At 49.2% G+C, this 17296-nt stretch overlaps 9 protein-coding genes across 11 annotated transcripts; 5 read left to right on the plus strand and 4 right to left on the minus strand.

Annotated features, from left to right (window-relative positions):
• Positions 1-409: 409 nt before the first annotated feature.
• LOC128279166 (glycine receptor subunit alpha-2-like) lies at positions 410-2820 on the plus strand. Its single transcript, XM_053017885.1, has 10 exons — positions 410-429; positions 674-771; positions 872-939; positions 1043-1272; positions 1361-1443; positions 1533-1685; positions 1752-1990; positions 2072-2260; positions 2352-2533; positions 2624-2820. The coding sequence occupies exons 1-10, from the start codon at positions 410-412 to the stop codon at positions 2778-2780; spliced, it is 1419 nt and encodes a 472-aa protein (XP_052873845.1). The 3' UTR covers positions 2781-2820.
• A 778-nt stretch (positions 2821-3598) lies between these two features.
• LOC128267888 (kinesin-like protein KIF23) lies at positions 3599-6496 on the plus strand. Its single transcript, XM_053004837.1, has 4 exons — positions 3599-3609; positions 3729-4457; positions 4542-5934; positions 6023-6496. Exons 1-4 carry the CDS (start codon positions 3599-3601, stop codon positions 6494-6496), a joined length of 2607 nt encoding a protein of 868 aa, XP_052860797.1.
• Positions 6497-6602: 106 nt separating this feature from the next.
• On the minus strand, positions 6603-7527 carry LOC128279167 (THUMP domain-containing protein 1 homolog). The gene has a single exon (XM_053017886.1). The coding sequence runs from the start codon at positions 7515-7517 to the stop codon at positions 6603-6605; it is 915 nt and encodes a 304-aa protein (XP_052873846.1). The 5' UTR covers positions 7518-7527.
• Positions 7528-7641: 114 nt separating this feature from the next.
• LOC128269291 (spliceosome-associated protein CWC27 homolog) lies at positions 7642-9431 on the plus strand. The gene is made up of 2 exons (XM_053006719.1): positions 7642-7734; positions 7802-9431. The coding sequence occupies exons 1-2, from the start codon at positions 7693-7695 to the stop codon at positions 9263-9265; spliced, it is 1506 nt and encodes a 501-aa protein (XP_052862679.1). The 5' UTR covers positions 7642-7692; the 3' UTR covers positions 9266-9431.
• On the minus strand, positions 9310-10436 carry LOC128269292 (ankyrin repeat domain-containing protein 54-like). Its single transcript, XM_053006720.1, has one exon. It carries the CDS (start codon positions 10379-10381, stop codon positions 9515-9517), a length of 867 nt encoding a protein of 288 aa, XP_052862680.1. The 5' UTR covers positions 10382-10436; the 3' UTR covers positions 9310-9514.
• Positions 10437-10481: 45 nt separating this feature from the next.
• On the minus strand, positions 10482-11278 carry LOC128269294 (uncharacterized HIT-like protein Synpcc7942_1390). The gene is made up of 2 exons (XM_053006721.1): positions 10924-11278; positions 10482-10856 (listed from the first exon to the last, which is right to left on the minus strand). Exons 1-2 carry the CDS (start codon positions 11212-11214, stop codon positions 10695-10697), a joined length of 453 nt encoding a protein of 150 aa, XP_052862681.1. The 5' UTR covers positions 11215-11278; the 3' UTR covers positions 10482-10694.
• A 164-nt stretch (positions 11279-11442) lies between these two features.
• Positions 11443-12864, plus strand: LOC128268437 (protein CLP1 homolog). Its single transcript, XM_053005527.1, has 2 exons — positions 11443-11568; positions 11645-12864. The coding sequence occupies exons 1-2, from the start codon at positions 11467-11469 to the stop codon at positions 12812-12814; spliced, it is 1272 nt and encodes a 423-aa protein (XP_052861487.1). The 5' UTR covers positions 11443-11466; the 3' UTR covers positions 12815-12864.
• LOC128268438 (N-acetylneuraminate lyase A-like) lies at positions 12820-15155 on the minus strand. 3 transcript variants are annotated; one of them, XM_053005531.1, is made up of 4 exons: positions 14812-15155; positions 13795-13847; positions 13351-13739; positions 12820-13284 (listed from the first exon to the last, which is right to left on the minus strand). In XM_053005531.1, exons 2-4 carry the CDS (start codon positions 13827-13829, stop codon positions 12881-12883), a joined length of 828 nt encoding a protein of 275 aa, XP_052861491.1. In that variant the 5' UTR covers positions 13830-13847; positions 14812-15155; the 3' UTR covers positions 12820-12880. The 3 variants fall into 3 exon arrangements, with proteins under 3 accessions (XP_052861491.1, XP_052861489.1, XP_052861490.1); XM_053005529.1 differs by having other exon boundaries at positions 13795-13879; positions 14812-15154; XM_053005530.1 differs by lacking the exon at positions 14812-15155 and having other exon boundaries at positions 13795-13908.
• LOC128268439 (GTP-binding nuclear protein Ran) lies at positions 14488-16997 on the plus strand. Its single transcript, XM_053005532.1, has 3 exons — positions 14488-14539; positions 15715-16288; positions 16365-16997. The coding sequence occupies exons 2-3, from the start codon at positions 15860-15862 to the stop codon at positions 16578-16580; spliced, it is 645 nt and encodes a 214-aa protein (XP_052861492.1). The 5' UTR covers positions 14488-14539; positions 15715-15859; the 3' UTR covers positions 16581-16997.
• The last annotated feature ends 299 nt before the right edge of the window (positions 16998-17296 follow it).

Consider the following 17296-nt stretch of genomic DNA (forward strand, 5'->3'; position numbering starts at 1 on the left):
GTTAGGTTAGTGTGGTTGAACGCAAAAGTGGAGAGTCCGCGACCACTCGTCCGTGGTGTAGCACGCACCCGCGCCGAGCATGCTAGTAAAGCACGTGTTCTGGCTACCAAAAGTGGGGTGTGTGTAAAAAGTCGCCAAAGTTTTATCGATTCTGATGACGACGGTGACCAAAATGGTGTTGCGCTATCCGAACTAGACAACACACGATCCTGTGCATTTGTGTCCACGGAGGATCTGCCACAGAGAGAGAGAGAGTAAGGATACAGAAATAACCAGTCCCAGGAAGGAGCAACAACCGGACTACCACGCCGATGATCATCGCGTCAGTGCCGTCGTCGTCGGTCGGTTCCAAACTTCTACGTGCAATATGAAGCATGTTGCTTGATGGTACAGGCGAACAACAAATACTATGCGCAAATACCTAGTGAGGTGAGCTACTAACCACGCACGACGGTGACAACGCAGCATGCATTTTCACAACTCCCGTAGCGTGACCATCGAGCGCCCTGATCGCTGACCAATTCAAAGCGAGCGCCAATAGTCCTAAAGTGGCCTACTGGCAGTTTTCCCTTCGTTGGCCTTGAGTTAAGCGGTAGTGCGTAGTGCGTATGGTGACTGGATGTGCTAATTATCGCCTCGCCTCGGCGTGCTGTTGCTCTACTGTCTGTTTCAGTCTCGTCTGCTTTCTTGAACTCTGGCTCACAGCGTCAACGGCACCGCTGAACTATCAGTTTTTGCAGGACGTCGAATATGATAAGAACGTGAAACCAGGTAAGTGGGGGCCCGGGGGATGAGCTGCCGCCGCCAATGAGGTCAAGGTGCAGAGTAGCCGACAAAGAAAAAAAATTCCCTTCTCGCTCTGCTCTGCCAGGCACACTCACGGATGTATCCGTTTCGCTGTACATTAACCGGATATCGGGCGTGGACGAGAACAAGGAAGTAAGAGCATTCGGCGCTGGGCGCCACCGGGCTGGTGAAGTGACCTCTGACTTTCGCTGTCTCTCTCTCTGCTCTTATCGCAACCTCCCGGCCCGGCGTTTAGGAAATTTCGTTCGATGTCTTCCTCCAAATCACCTGGGAAGACTTGCGAGTACAGCCCATCATGGCGAACATGGTGGGCGAGTTTGTGGATCTGACCAAAGCCGACCGGGACATGATATGGGTACCGGATCTGTACATACGGCAGTTGCGCGAAATGAAAATGTTGACCCTCTTCGAGGAGATCTCGAGCCTTCGGTTGTACGAGAACAGCACCATTAGCTTGAGCATAGGGTACGTCAGTGGCGTAAAAGGCTTTGCTCAGTTCGTTCTTAAATGAAACTAAAACACCCGTTATGCTTGTGGTCACCACCATTTCTAGCGCCACCATCATCATCAAGTGCGACATGGACTTTGTGCTTTACCCGCTAGACGTGCAGCGATGTCCGGTTGATTTTAGTAGTTGTACGTACCGTGAGAGCTTCGAGCTCACCCGTTTCGCAAGACGACATTAACACACACGCTCGCGCCCCTGTCTTTGCTCTTGCTCACAGATAAGTACCCGGTCAAGGATCTGCGGTTTCGCTGGCGAACGGAAAACGCACTGTCGTTTCCGAAAGATTTCGGAAACGGGTTTTTTCGGCTTCCGAAGTACGTTGTTTCATTCTACACGGAGCAGGAATCGCAAATAGTCAATTATAGCGATGGTAAAATGATGGCAATGGGCAACAAAAAAAAGAAACGTTACTAGATGCACGTTACTTCCGTTGCAGATAATCATAGTTCGGCACGGCTCGAGATCACCCTGTCGCGGGAAGTGAAAAGCTATTTGCTTGAGAACTACCTTCCGTCCACGCTGTTCGTTTCGATTTCCTGGGGTTCGTTTGTCGTCGTGCCTGAAATTGTGCCCGGACGGATGGTGCTGCTAGTTACCACGCTCTTATCGCTGATCACCATGTTTGACACCGTGAGGAACAATTCGCCGGACGCGTTGGAACTGAAGTGCCTTGAGGTGCGTGGTCCGTGGTTTTTTTGCTCTACAACATTCTAATCGGTTTTTCCGCAATTGAACATATCGGGTTTCGCCCTTTAGGTGTGGCTTATATCCTGTACATTGTTCGTGTTTTTCGCCCTTATGGAGTATTTCATCGTGCTATTTGGCATCCGGTACGATAAGCACTGGCGGGTCTCCAAGTCCCATCACCATCACCTTTCGTCCATGCCTCCATCAATTACATTACAGTCGGCAGTCACGTTGGCACAGAGCACGATGGACACATCGGTAAGTAGTGGGATCTGAGGAACCCCGGCTGGGGGGCCTACCAAGGACACTCATTTATCTTTTCTGTCTCCATCTCACCAACCGGGTGCAGATCAATTCGGCTTCCTTTCAGCGTGAAAATGGGCTGGAGCCTTCCGCGGCTCTCAAAGTGAGCGGCGGTGGCAACAAGATCCAGCCTCAGGATCACAGCAAAGCAACGTCCGCTTCCCTTAGCAATATACAGGATAGTGTACAAAATGCACAGAAAGTGTCGTCCGTGATGACGAGAAAAAGGTAAGAATACTCCCCCGTTGGCCCTAGCGTGGCCAATTCAACACTGGTCGACTTAACCACATCCTTCCCCGTCGTGCCCTTCTTATGCAGGTTTCGCAACGTCGCAGATGTGGCACTAATGTATGCTGGCTCGCAGCGAGGACGGTTGGACCAGCTCTCGTTGATCATTTTTCCCGTCAGCTTCCTAATATTTACCATCTCCTATTGGACCATGTATTTAACAGAATCGAAAAAAAATTTCAAATAATATTCTTCCTCCATTGTTTCGCTACCAGAGACCCTATAATTGATCTAGTAATAAACTGAATTGCCTGTTGTAAATTATACCGATCACATCCGCCTTACTTACTTGCCGGCATCATGATCTTCAGCACAACCGGCCGCCTGCGATCACCCGAAACGCACCACTTCTGTAAACAACACGGTATTTGTACACACTTCACGTCTACGAGGATTTCATACAGAATCACCATATAGTATTCGATACACGCAATTGCGGGACCTAAATTAGTAACTAAAGACAACTTCGCGTAATCCGGAACAACACTAATTTGATGCACGTTTTTTTCCCGGGAAGCATAGCGGCGCATAGTTTCACGATTCGAAGAAGCGTCTGTCAATATATTCACGAAATGTTTCATACCAGTTCGCTAGAATCAGTTGCATAGCAATGTGGATTTATTTTGTTAGAAATAATTGTGGCACAACAAAATTATTATTCATTTTTACGGCATCACAAAATTGGATTAATTCAACCACTTTATTTGTTAGTTGCGCAGCTTTTGAATTTAATTTTCCACTAACCACCCTGTGCCGTTCGCGGTTGTCAAAGTTTGACATTACACCAACGTGTTGGCCTTTTCCAAACGCAGTTGGCCTAACGTCTCCCAAACTATTCGTAACGATCTTTTGCATCGAACTGCCGCTTTGTTGTGTGGCTGCTGTGCTTTGTTTTGTGGTTGGAGTTTCTAATTTACGGCTGTTGTCTGTCTGTGCATCGAATTCTGCGTCTTATTCTGATGAAAATAACTTTTGGTGCCCTGAAAAGCTATCACAGTTTCGATAATGAAGACGATGTAAGTATAAGATTCCTGCACAGTTATGTGCTCTCCGCTTGGCGTCGCCGGAACAAGGCGCGGTACCGATTGTTGGTGATCTTTTTTCTGTCGTTTCTTTGCATAACCACGACGCCCAGGCGAACGAAGACGCCGCTCAAGATGGTGCCGGTGCGGTCGGCGGTCAAAAGTCGTGGAAATTCTGGCAACGGCGTAGTAAAAGACCCGGTGCAGGTTTACTGTCGGCTACGGCCGTTGCCTTGCGAGTCCGATCTTACCTGTTTGCGCGTCACGGACCGGCATACGGTCGTTTTGACGCCTCCGGAAATTGCCATTAACTACAAGGTGATGAACCTGAAGGAAACGCAGTACATCTACAAGCGTGTGTTCGACGACTCGGTCCGGCAGCACGACGTGTACGTGACCGTGGCGCAGCCGCTGCTGGAAGCGTTGGTGCGCGGCAAGAATGGGCTACTGTTCACGTACGGTGTCACGGGGAGCGGCAAAACGTACACCATGACCGGGGACCTCCAGCACCGCGGTATTATGCCGCGCTGTTTGGACGCCCTGTTTCGCTCGATACACGAGTGTCAGGCGGAGAAGTTCACCTTTAAATCGGATCGCTTGAATGGGTTCGAAGTTCTGACCGAAGCCGAAGCACTGCTCGAACGGCAGACGGAAATGAACGCCAAACTGCTGAAAAGTTCGCGAAAGCGCGACCTGGACCAGGAGGTGGCCTCACAGGCGTCGGCGGATCCACCGGAAATTAGCGGCATCGATGAGGACAACATCTACTCGGTATTCATCAACTACGTGGAAGTGTACAACAACAGTGTCTTCGATTTGCTGGAAGAAACTTCGATTCAAAAGTACGGGGTTTTTGATTTATGGGGACACTCATGGGATTTTAAATTGAAACGGCCATACATTTATTCCTCCGTTTGTTCCATCAGGACTCTGCAGTGCAAAATGATTCGCGAAGACGCGAGCCACAACATGTTTGTGCACGGCGTCACGGAGGTGGAAGTTAAGTCGGCCGACGAAGCACTGGAACTGTTCCAGATCGGTCAAAAACGTAAGCGGATGGGCCACACCATACTGAATGCCGAGTCGAGTCGCTCGCATTCCGTGTTCACCATTCGGCTGGTGCAGGCTCCACTCGATATAAAGGGGGACAACGTGGTGCAGGACCGGAGCGCTATCACCGTCAGCCAGCTGTCGCTGGTGGATCTGGCCGGCAGTGAGCGCACGAATCGGACCGGCAACACCGGGCAACGGTTGCGCGAAGCGGGCAACATCAACAACAGCTTGATGACGCTGCGCACGTGTTTGGAGATTTTGCGCGAGAACCAACAGACGTGCGGCGCCAAGAAGGTTCCGTACCGCGATTCGAAGATAACGCACCTGTTCAAAAACTACTTCGACGGCGAGGGCCAGGTGCGGATGATCGTGTGCGTTAATCCGCGGGCGGAAGACTACGACGAGACGGTGCAGGTGATGAAGTTTGCTGAAATGACGCAGGACGTGCAGATAGCACGACCGACGCCAATCAAGGTCGACGTTGGGCTCACACCCGGCCGCCGTAAGGCAAACCTACTGTACAAGCAAGCTATGAGTGAGCTGACGGAGAGGCACCATCTGGCGACCACCGATCGTATGGACTACGATTTGGGGCTGGTCTACAACCTGGAACCGTTTCTGGTTGACATGAAGTTGGGCACGCCTGAGAGCACGGAACTGGTGCGCAAGCTGTCGGAAGTGCTCGAGCTGCGCATCAAAAAGCGGAAACTGCTCGGTGATGACTTTGACGCACGCCAGAACCGTTTCCGGATGAATCTGCACAAGCTGGAGGGCGAAAATGTGGCCCTGCGCACGGAAAATGCTTCCATCAAGGGTGTGCTGCAACAGGGCAAGCAGAAGATCGGTGCGATGGAGAACAAGATCACGCTGTACGAAAGCTCGATCGACGATTTGAACCGTCGCAATCGGCAGCTAGAGGAACGGGTACGCCAGCTGCAGGCACAGCTGAACCAGAAGACCCAGCTGGTGAGCCAGAAGGAGCTGGAAAAGGAACGTCAGCGAAAGAAGTTTAACTCGAAGATTGCGGTCGAGTCGGAGAAGATGAGCCGCGAGCTGGAGTTGAAGCTGCAGGAACAGAAGAATAAACTACGGCACGAGATGCGTGACAAAGAGGAGCGGCTTCGGCTGGTTTCGGAGATCGTTCAGGGCGGATCGCCGGTTGCGCGGACCAGATCGAACAGTGTCGACAGTAGCGACCACAAGCCGGAATCAACGCCGAACGTAAAATCGTTGATTTCGGCCTACGCAACGCCGAGAACTACGCGGGTAAATGTGCCAGCGAAAGGCAACCCAATCCCCGTCCAGCGCCCAGTTTCTCATAATGGTTCGTTTTCTTTTTCTCCCCATTCAACAGCCCGGAACGGCGGCATCGAATGCGCGACACCGTCGATCCCGATCGACGGGTGAACGATGGTTGGAGCACCGTTCCGCCAATCCAGTGCCACTCGGCACGATCCTGCAGCCGTACTACACGAACTCAAAGTCCGTCACAAAACTGAACGACAAGGATGTGGTCAATCAGAAGAACACCAAGTACTGTCTGATTTCACAGGACGCCGATACGGAGGGCGAGCTGGAAACGAAGCTGTACAAAGGCGACGTCATTCCGACCAGTGGCGGTGGGGCACAGGTGGTGTTTAAAGATGTGGAGTGTTTGAAGCAGTACTCGCCAACGAAAACGCCACCCAACCCAAACAGGAAGCGCTCCAGCACGTTCATTGCGCCGAGTGCACCGCCACTAAGCGAGGTACAAACGACGAGCGCAAAGTGTAACACCGCCATCGAGGGGCACTCCGGGGATGTGTCTCATAAGCGATCGAAGCACTAGAAACTTACCGCAATCGCGCACCAACTGTATATAACTTTTTTTGCATTTCATTTCCCTTTACAGGTTCATTTTATTATCGTTATTTTGAAAAAATAAAACCTCTCTTCTACTTCGGAACTGTTTCACTGGAAATGGTGTCTATGGTGGGTTCTGTATTTTCGGCAGTAGCAGATGATGAAGGCATCGGGGGTGCTTGGGGCTGTGTCACGACTTCCGCCAAATTGTACTTTCGCAGCTGATAGTAGTCCGGCAGGATACCGATGCAGCAAAGGCCCTTGATTACCTCGACTATGACGGCCAGGTCCGGATTACTCAGGTTCGCCTTATTGCCGACATTCTTCGATGTGATTAGCTGAGCCAGTTCGCGAATGACGTCGTCTCGCGAAAGTTCGTTGTTTAGCCGATGGTTGAAAATGATGGCGTAGGTTTTCGGTTCCTTCAGAAAGTGTCGATCGCACAGGCCGCCGACGGTGTCGATCAAGTCGCGCAGGTTCGCCCGACAAACTGCCTCGATGGGCACCATGCGAAGGATGAAGCGAGACTTTGGTTTTTTGCTGTCGCTCAAATCTTTCAGCACCCGAAGTGCCAACTCGGTCGGTTCCTTCAGAGTTGTTCGTATGAAAAGACAGTTTGTGGCGCCGCTGTCGACCTGTTGAAAGCGCATCGCTTTCATTTTCGTTTTCCCGGCCGCTTCCGTTTCCTTCTGCAACGTCACTGAAATATCTTCTTCGCTTTCGTCGCCCGACTTTTCATTGGCCGCGTCGGTCGGTTCCGCTGGAGCCGCCGCCGCCACCGCCGGACCGTACAATTGATCGGCGTACTCGTTCAGGATGCGGTAGCTGTCCCGCGTGCAATCATGCACCCGACCGTTGCACGTTACCAGGAATCCACGTTGGCCCGGTTGCATGAAGCGATCGTTTCTGGCGTAAAAGTTACGTTTTCCGAAGTTACCTTTCTTTTGCCTGTTGTGGCCTGCGCCTTTTCCGGGCGAATCGAGTTTAATTTTCTTAGAATCAGACATGTTCCGCGGGCGTTCTTTGCTCTTCAACACACGACTGAAGCACATCGACGGAAGCCGGCTGGTTGTCAAAAGCGTTGTTTTCAATTTCAAATGTCACTTTTGCAGGGCGCTTACGATAAACAAATCGATTGCGAACAGAGAGGACGGCCTCGGAGTGCAAGTTTTAGCTTAAAATATGAGTAACATTTATATTCAAGAACCTCCAACCTACGGAAAGGTATCGTGTGCGATCTTCGCGACCACGCTGTGGCGCATTCCATTACTGTAATGTGTTCCGCTTTTAGGTTCTGCTCAAAACTTCCGTTGGTGACATCGATATCGAACTGTGGTCGAAGGAATGTCCGCTGGCTTGTCGCAACTTTGTGCAGCTCTGCCTCGACGGCTACTACGATGGAACGGTCTTTCATCGCCTCGTCAAGGGATTCATTGTGCAAGGCGGTGACCCGAACGGTGACGGAACGGGCGGGGAATCGGCGTTCGGGCACACCTTCAGGGATGAGTTCCACTCTCGGCTGCGCTACGTCCGCCGAGGGCTGGTCGGAATGGCGAATTCGGGCAAAAACGACAATGGATCTCAGTTTTTCTTCACACTGTCCGCTACACCGGAACTGCAGAACCAGAATACACTGTTCGCCAAGGTCACGGGCGATACGGTTTACAATATGCTAAAACTGGAGGAAGGTGAGGTGTACGAAAACGAACGGCCGCACTTTCCGCACCGCATCATCCGGAGCGAGGTGCTCAGCAATCCGTTTGACGACATTGTGCCTCGCAAAGCGGCAGACCAAGCAAAACAGCCGGCCGATGAGGGTGCTAGGAAAAGGCGAAAGGAAAAGGGCGTCAAGAACTTTGGCCTCCTCTCGTTCGGTGACGAAGCCGAGGAGGAAGAGCAGGAAGTGAACGTCTTGATTCAGAAAACATCCAGCAATGCCCGTGGGAAGTCGTCACACGACGTACTCGATGATCCCAAGTTGAGCAAACAATCCATCGACCACACGGATAGCCATCAAGGCGAGACGAGCATGGACGCAGATGCTGAGACCGATTCGTTCGATACGCGGAACGATCGTGCATCCGTAGAGCGGTCCAAAGGCATGACCCGAAATGAAGACGTTAAATTGGTTCGCGATAAGCTAAAGCGTAAACCACACACCGAAAAGCGCGCGGAGGAGGAACTGCGCGCCCAAACTGAATCCGACACCGACTCCGATGGTTATCAGTTGGATGGGGCGAAGAAAAAGTGCAAACGTGAGGAGGCAGAGAAAATTCGCCAAGAGATAACCAAACTAAAGCGCGACTACCGCACCGATAAACAGTCGAAGGACAAGAAAAAAGAGAAAGAAGAGGCCAAAGTTTCGAAAAAAGAATCCCGCAAGGAAGTGATGAAAGATGTGCTGAGGGTTCAGGAGGAGTACGCACAGAAGAGCAGTCAGCTCCCGAAGAAGGGTAGCTCGAGGGAAAGCTTTACCATGCAATTGTTGCAAAAGTTTAAATCGAAACTGCAAACGGCGCACGAGCGTGACGAATCGACGAGCGAAGGCAACGTGGCAGCGACCGAAGAAGACGCGGAAAAGGACATCCAGGGAGACAATTGGTTATCGCATCGATTGGAGTTCGAACAGAAGGATCCCATACTGGCGAAAGATGCAGCCACCAAGGACGACGATTGGTACGACGTTTACGATCCCCGCAATCCTCTCAACAAACGAAAACGCGAAGCCAAACAGGACGGAGCGGCAAAGAAATGAAAATATCCGCTTTGAAATGTATCATCGGAAAGTGACGAATATGTGTATATATATATATATATGTGTATTTAAATTACTAAACCTAAGCCGCAGCATCCTACCAGCCTACGTTGATGGTTCCCGAGCGAAACCATCTCCCTTTGCACGGAATGTGTCACACCTAATGTTACGCTGTGAAACCATGTCAATTGTCCCTACACTGTGGTACCTAATGTTAGTTTAATTTGTATAAAACACCAGGTACCAGAGTTAGATAGATATTTGTTGCAACGTAGACAGTAACGAGTTCACGTCGCTGTCGATTTCGCTTTTCACCTTCAAGTTGCTGATCTGGTCAACTATGTCATCGAAATCGAGCTGTCGCTCCCGCACTCGTTCAAGCTGCTCGGAAAAATCCGCAAACATTTGTTCTAACTTTTCCTGACTGAAGCCGAGCTCTCGTTGTTGGTCCTGTAGCAGTGGGTTTCGCAGTTGCTTCTTGAACACGGAGAATATAAGTTCGCAGACGCTGATCGTCTTTTCGCGATGCCTATGAATGTCGCTCTGCGTGAGTTTCTGCATTTTCGATATGATACGTTCCGACAGGCGTAATTTACCGATGGCAATATCCAGAGCCAGCAAACCGTTCGAGTCGCGCAGAAGGACGTTCGTACCGTAGTCTAGCAGCATTTGCACCACATCTATGCTGTCCGTGCACGACGCCAAATGCAACGGAGTATTCAGATTCATGTCCCGGATGTTCGGATCGGCCCCGCTTTGCAGCAGAATCTTAATCGTGTCACGAAAGCCCCGAGATGATGAGATATGCAATGCGGATCGCTTGTAGTAGCTTTCGTACGTATTGGGCGACATCCCGCTCTCGATCATTTCTCTAACCATCTCAGAGTTGTTGTGTGCTACGGCCTCTAGGAATCGTTTTTCTAAACACCCCGACCTCCGTGAGGCCACGTATGGGGCAGAGCGTGAGTAGTGTTTCGTTCCTTGGCGGGCTTTAAAGTTGTTCCTAGTACAGCTTGGCTCCGTTGGGGGCTCGGTTGCTTCCACTTTCTCAGGATCTTTCGATGGCGATGCTTCCGTGTCCTTTCCAACGGGTACTGCCACTAGCGGAACATCCATCCCGGCTTTCGATCTATGTTTTCTGATTTCCACTTTCTGCTACAACACTAGAAAATTAGGTAAACTTCATACAACTGCCGTTGTGCTGGGCTACAATGTGTTTATTTTCGTTGTGTTGATCGTCTCTCCAAATCATGTGACAGCTGAACGCTTTTTTGACAGCTTGTTTTCGCGGTGGACATAGTTCATTCTGAATTCCGGTTCAAACTGCTTCAAAACAAAGTTTGAGATTTTTTTTATTATTTCATAAAATTCCCCGCATTTTCCGACAAAGATTACGAAAGGTTCAGAGCACACTTTACACTTTTTCACTTTAGCCAGGTGGCCATCCCAGCTGCCGACCACCGATAACGTGCAAGTGGATGTGATAAACAGTCTGGCATCCGTGATCCCCGTTGTTAATCACTAAGCGAAACCCTTGCGGTGCCTTAGACTTTCCCAGCAGACCGGCCACGTGCAGTAAATGACCGAGTATCTGTAGGAACAAAAAGGGACCAAAGTATCGTCTAACGCTGTATACTAAAACTACGCTTCACAGTTACCTCCGTGTCCGACGGTTTGCTGTCTTCTAGTTTTGCTATTTTTCTTTTCGGTATCACGAGAAAATGCACGGGACCCTGTGGGGCAACGTCGTTGAAGGCCAAACATTTTTCATCCTCGTAGATTACATCGGCAGGGATCTTTTTCTGAATGATTTTGTCGAAAATCGTATCAGCATCTTTGACCGCGGGCTTTGGTTTATCACTGCCGCCAGTTTGGCTCACCAGCCGTACACAATATTGTGTCGGCCGAAATGCATTGCCGGCAAGCCTCTGAAAAGCAGTGGCCAGCATTACACCGGGAGTTAACGATTGTTATACACAAAACACAATTGCCGATTCGCGTTACACAATTGTTTTCGCGTGAAACAAAGATTCGGTCTTTTTTGACAAATATGAAGGTCCTTCCCAAGGTATGTATATATTTTTGCTTTCTTTTCTACGATGGTTGTTCACTTCAAAGTAGCAGGCGTTGACAGCTGAATGGTAAACAATCGCCAGAGTTCTGTTCTTGCTTGTTGACGATTGTAAAATACACCAAGAAACATGTCCGACGACAAAGCGATTCCGAAGACGGACTACAAGCTTGAACCTGACTCAGAACTGCGGTTCGAAATAGAAAATAAAAATGAAAAAGTAGCGGTAGTCGTGAGTATAAACAAGCTTTTCCGTACTGCGAGACCAGGATTGTACAAGCATGTTTAATGGCCCACTTTACTTTTAGCTGCTGAATGGCCAAGCGGAACTGTTCGGCACAGAACTGGTGGTAAAAAAGCCGTATGAATTTTTCACTGGAGCAAAGGTAGCCATATTCACGTACCACGGCTGCACGATTGAGCTACGAGGGAAACCGGACGTAGCGTACGTTGCCAAGGAAACACCGATGGTAATGTACTTGAACGCCAACTCGGCGCTCGAGCATTTGAGAAAAAAAGCGGAACAACAGGACGCCCAAGGCCCGATCGTGATGGTCGTTGGTCCAATGGACGTCGGCAAAACGACACTGTGCCGAATATTTCTGAACTACGCCGTGCGTCTCGGGCGTAGACCAATTTACGTTGACCTGGACGTAGGCCAAGGAGGAATTGCCATTCCCGGTACAATCGGAGCATTGCTGGTAGAAAGACCTTCTCCGGTAGCGGACGGATTTTCCCAGCAAGCGCCGCTGGTCTACCACTACGGTCATAACTCTCCGTCGGGAAATAAAACATTCTACGATGTGCTCATCTCGAAGCTGGCCGAAACCACACTCGAGCGGCTACAGGCCAACAAGAAGGCCAAATCTTCGGGCATGATCATAAACACCTGCGGATGGGTTAAAGGTTCCGGCTACTCGCACATCCTGCACACGGTGACTGCGTTCGAAGTGACCGCAATATTCGTGCTGGATCAGGAGCGCCTTTACAACGAGTTGCTGAGAGACGTAAAGCGGAACGTTCAGGTGGTGTTTCTGCCGAAAAGCGGAGGAGTCGTCGAGCGTACGCGATCGCAGCGCACGGAGTCCCGAGATCAGCGTATTAGAGAGTACTTCTATGGCTCGAAGATGCCATTATTTCCTCATAGCTTCGATGTGAAGTTTGGCGATATAAAGATTTTCAAAGTAGGTTCGCCGCCACTGCCAGATTCGTGCCTGCCGTTGGGTATGAAGGCCGAAGACAACTACACCAAGTTGGTGGCCGTTCTACCCGGTCCACAGTTGTTGCATCACATACTGGCGGTTAGTTTTGCCGAGAACACGGACGAGAATGTGATTCAAACGAATGTCGCTGGATTCATTTGCGTGACGAACGTAAACATGGAGAAGCAGGTGCTCACAGTTCTATCGCCACAGCCACGTCCTTTACCTCAAACGATTCTACTAGTTTCGGATCTACAATTTATGGATAGTCATTGAGCAAGCACTGATAAAGTTAGCTTTCTGTTTCAATAAAGAAGCATTCTGATCCATTACACTCCTCACTCACTTTGCGTAGCTAAGCGGAGGACGCGTCTTACCCATCGCAATCAAAGGAAAACTTTCCGCAAAAGCTTTCTTCATGGCCGTAACCCAATCGCCTTGCTGCAGGATGGATGAAATGCGCTCGTTAAGAGCGCGCTGTTCTTTCCGAGCCTCATCTAAGGCCCCGCGATTTGTGTCAGCTATAATTTTAAAGGCCATTTCCGGACAGATATTGATGGTGGTCATAATGAAACAATCGAAACCCGCAGCCACAGCCCCGCACAAGATCGTATCGGCTCCTAGAAATATTTGACGACCCTCCTTCAAGCAGGCGCTGCCTTGGTCGAGATCTCCGCTCGTATACTTAATGCCACGAAAATTTGCAATCTCTTTTTCGGCCAAATCAAGGAACGTTGGCATGTGAACTACAAGGAAAAGTGTTTAAGTAAAAAGACTGGTACCCTAGCATCAAAGCATCACCTGACGCTTACCGTTTACATCGGTGAACATCGGAATGTGGTAGTAGAAAAATGGGATGGTTGGACAATGCTTTGCCACAGCCCCCAGATACGCTACTAATGAGACGCTTGTCTTGGGCTTGAAGTACAGTTCCGGTAGACAAAGAACCGCATCGGCGTCCATCTTTGCAGCGTGTGTGGCCAGTTGCACTACATCCGGAAAGGGTGCTCCTCCGATTTGCACCATCATCGATATGCCATGCTTTCGGCACGATCGTTGCCAAGCCTCCGTTACAGCAATTCGTTCCCCAACGCTCAGCAGCATTCCCTCGCCGGATGTACCGTTGACAAGGATTCCGCCTACGTTCTTTGCCTTTAGCATCTGAACGTACGGTTCAATGGCGTCGAAGTTTATCTCTTCACTACAATATTAATCGGAGTCATTAAGGTTTGCCAGTTTGTAATAACATTACTTACCATCCATTTAAGTAAGGTGTGAAAACGGGAGCCATCAAACCTTTAAAGTTGAACTGCTTCATCGTAACGTAGGTTCGGTCACTGTCTGCAAGAAATTGAAACTGTACTGAAGAGATATAAATTCACCGAGCAAATCCGTCCTTTCATTTACGAGTTGTTTATTATTTACGTTCTCTTTTTTTAATCTCTGTTATCTCTATCGTGACGATGTTTGCACCGAACAATAGGAACCATTCCATCGATGCCGTAACGTTTTTAAACGGCAGGTGTTTTTGCAGTCTGTAAGAATCTTACAAACGTTCAAATTCTTGAAATACTTTTCCAACCGCACGCTCAAGTAGTTAAAGTATCTATGGGATTTTTTTAATTGACCTATGGCAATAAGAAACTAAAAATAAAACAAACGTCCGTTTTTAGCTTGCCTTTAGTGTTCAAAAAATCCGTTCTTACATTGTGCGCATTTTACAAAATTACACCCAAACTAGTCTAAAAAGAATAACGGTTGCTTCAAGCGTCTGCTGCTGGCGTGAGAAACCGACAGCTATCTTGAATTGGAAAAATTTTCTATCGCAGTTTCCGCTTGTGTTGCTTCTCGCTCTGCCCACAGCGTAGCCTAGAGTGTAAGCAGGACCACTATCTGATGTTTCAGTGCATTTTCGCGCCTCACTCAACTGATGTCATATTCGTTGGTTAGCCCTGTTTCGAGTCGTTCGGCTTTGCGTTTCGTCGTGTGTTGAAGCACTTTGTAAGTAATAATCCGGGAAAAGTGTAATTTTGGTCACCGTTTGCATCGCGAAAAGAGCGCATCTTAAGTGTACAAACTAGTGACTAATAACGGGCACCGGAAGTAGTATGGAAAATGTACACCGTAATTCGTGTGATGTGAGACAAAACCGGCAGCGGGTGCGGAAAATTGCCGGCGTAAGCCGTCGAGCGCGGTTGATGCGGAGAAATGTTCATGGTGGCAGCGCCGGGAGCGTCATGAATTATTAGAAAATGCACGAGATCGGTACTTACATTGGTATCGCCCAGTTCCCGCTTTCTGTCCGGGGGGCTCTGTCGAACCTACGCCAATGCTGTGTGTAGTTGCGGAAGCGAAATAATGCTCACGCCAGCGCATCTGCTGTTCCTTCTTCTTGGAAGCGCCAACGAAAGACGGACGTTGAAGGTTGCCGGCGGCGCGGAAACAGAAGCGTGCGCTGGTTGAAACTTTGACAGCGGTGACTTTCCGTTCGGGCTCGTCGATGTCTCAACTGTCGTAATTCCGTCCATCATGATGATGAGAGCGACCCTTTTTCCGGCCTACCTCCGGTTACACATTTTTGGGTAGAAAAATCAACGCCAAGGGTGTTTTCTTTTCTGCGTTACTTGGATCTAGGATCCAGAACCGGGGCAAATTTCGCCTTGTTAGGCTGCTTCACAGAAGTCATGGTTTGCTAAATGAACGGCGCGCTTTTAGATGCTTTATTTGTCACTAATAGAATCCGAGTTGGTTCGCAGTGCAACCAAATTTCTTTTTCTTCTCCGGCTGTCTCCCTGGCGCATAGCTGTTTTCCGTAGTTGCCAACGAAGAGAGCTAAACTTCGGCGAGTGCAAAGATTTTCACTGATGCGATCAATGTTGCCAAAGAATCGACGGCGCGTCGTCTGTGAGTGTCATTGTCTGTCATTGCAAAGAACTTTCTCGACGCGCTCGGCGCGCTTTTATGGATGCAATACTTTTTCACCCAAAAACATGAATACAATACACGCGCGATCCTTACTAGGAGCTGTACTGCTGGCTGGGAGGATATTTTAAGAAGCGTAGAAATGGCGACAGTTCTGGGAAAACGATTTTGGGCGCGCTTTATTTGCTTGAATGTTATAGAAAGATATATTTTTAATTGTTTCCCCCTTTTTTGTACGGTTGTATGCATTGTAGACACACTTCAGAGCGAAAAGGATATCTGCTGGTTATACTGTGTTGAATTTGCTGAGAAACAACCGGTAGCTCGACGAGACTGCAAAGCCACCTGATCCCTGCTCTGTTTTGTAGTGCATTACCCAACACCATAACCCAAACAACGATGGCAGAAGCTGATATGCCCACGTTCAAATGCGTCCTGGTCGGCGACGGTGGTACCGGCAAAACGACATTCGTCAAACGGCACATGACGGGCGAGTTCGAGAAAAAGTATGTGGCCACCCTCGGCGTCGAAGTGCACCCGCTGGTGTTCCACACGAACCGTGGCGCCATTCGGTTCAACGTGTGGGATACTGCCGGACAGGAAAAGTTCGGAGGCTTGCGCGATGGCTACTACATCCAGGGACAGTGTGCCATCATCATGTTCGACGTGACTTCGCGCGTGACGTACAAAAACGTTCCGAACTGGCACCGAGATCTGGTGCGAGTGTGCGAAAACATACCGATCGTCCTGTGCGGCAACAAGGTAGACATCAAGGACCGCAAAGTGAAAGCAAAGTCGATTGTGTTCCACCGGAAGAAGAATCTGCAGGTAAGCATATATAGCCCCAGTCAAACTATTGTTTGCTTAATCATTTGCTTTTGTTTCACTCTCCGACAACACAAAGTACTACGATATCTCGGCCAAGTCGAACTACAACTTCGAGAAACCTTTCCTGTGGTTGGCCCGCAAGCTGGTCGGTGATCCGAACCTGGAGTTCGTTGCCATGCCCGCCCTGCTGCCACCGGAGGTGAAAATGGATAAGGACTGGCAAGTGCAGATCGAGAAAGATTTGGAAGAAGCACAGGCCACAGCGCTGCCCGACGAGGATGAGGATTTGTAAGGACGCGTCACCCGGACGGACGAAGGATACCTTTTTCGGCGTATCGCCCTTGTTTGATTTTGTAACGGTAATTGGAAGAGAGAGAAGAGCCAGCCAGGTGGTGGCGCACTGTGCTGTGGTGCGTACCAAGACTCACAATAGCGAAACACGGAACCCGCGGCGTAAGAGGGATTAGGCAAGACCCATCGCTTGGAGGAAAACAAAACGGTTAGTTTTGGATAGGTTTTGCAAATTAGAAGCAGCAGACATCAGGAATGTTTGAGTTTCCCTTTAATTTTACTATTACAATGTACCCGATGGAAATGATCAAGAGATAAATCGCGTAAAATACAGAAGCGCTCGCGCACTTATTCCAGAAATGAGATACGGAAAATATATAATCTTTGTGTTGTTTTCTTCACTTTTGCGATATGAGAATGTTGTGTCCCTCTAACCTTTCTTAGACCAAGGCTGATTGTGCGTACCTTAAACCATAACTGAAAGTGGCTAGAGGCAGCTTTTAAATATATACAAGTCTTTAGTTCTTGTTTACAGATAGATTGGTGTCTTAGCATGACCTTTATATAAACGAAATAAAAGCAAACAAAAAGTGTTAATCAATGTAATCAAGTATCTAACGGTCGATTGAGCTTGGGGTCCCAGGGTTAACGGGCGGCATTGTTTGAACTGGCATCTGACAGCCATGTCAGTTGGGAGAAATTTTGACATGACACCGC

Source organism: Anopheles cruzii, chromosome 2 (genome assembly GCF_943734635.1).
Source record: "Anopheles cruzii chromosome 2, idAnoCruzAS_RS32_06, whole genome shotgun sequence".
Classification (NCBI taxonomy): Eukaryota; Metazoa; Arthropoda; class Insecta; order Diptera; family Culicidae; genus Anopheles; species Anopheles cruzii.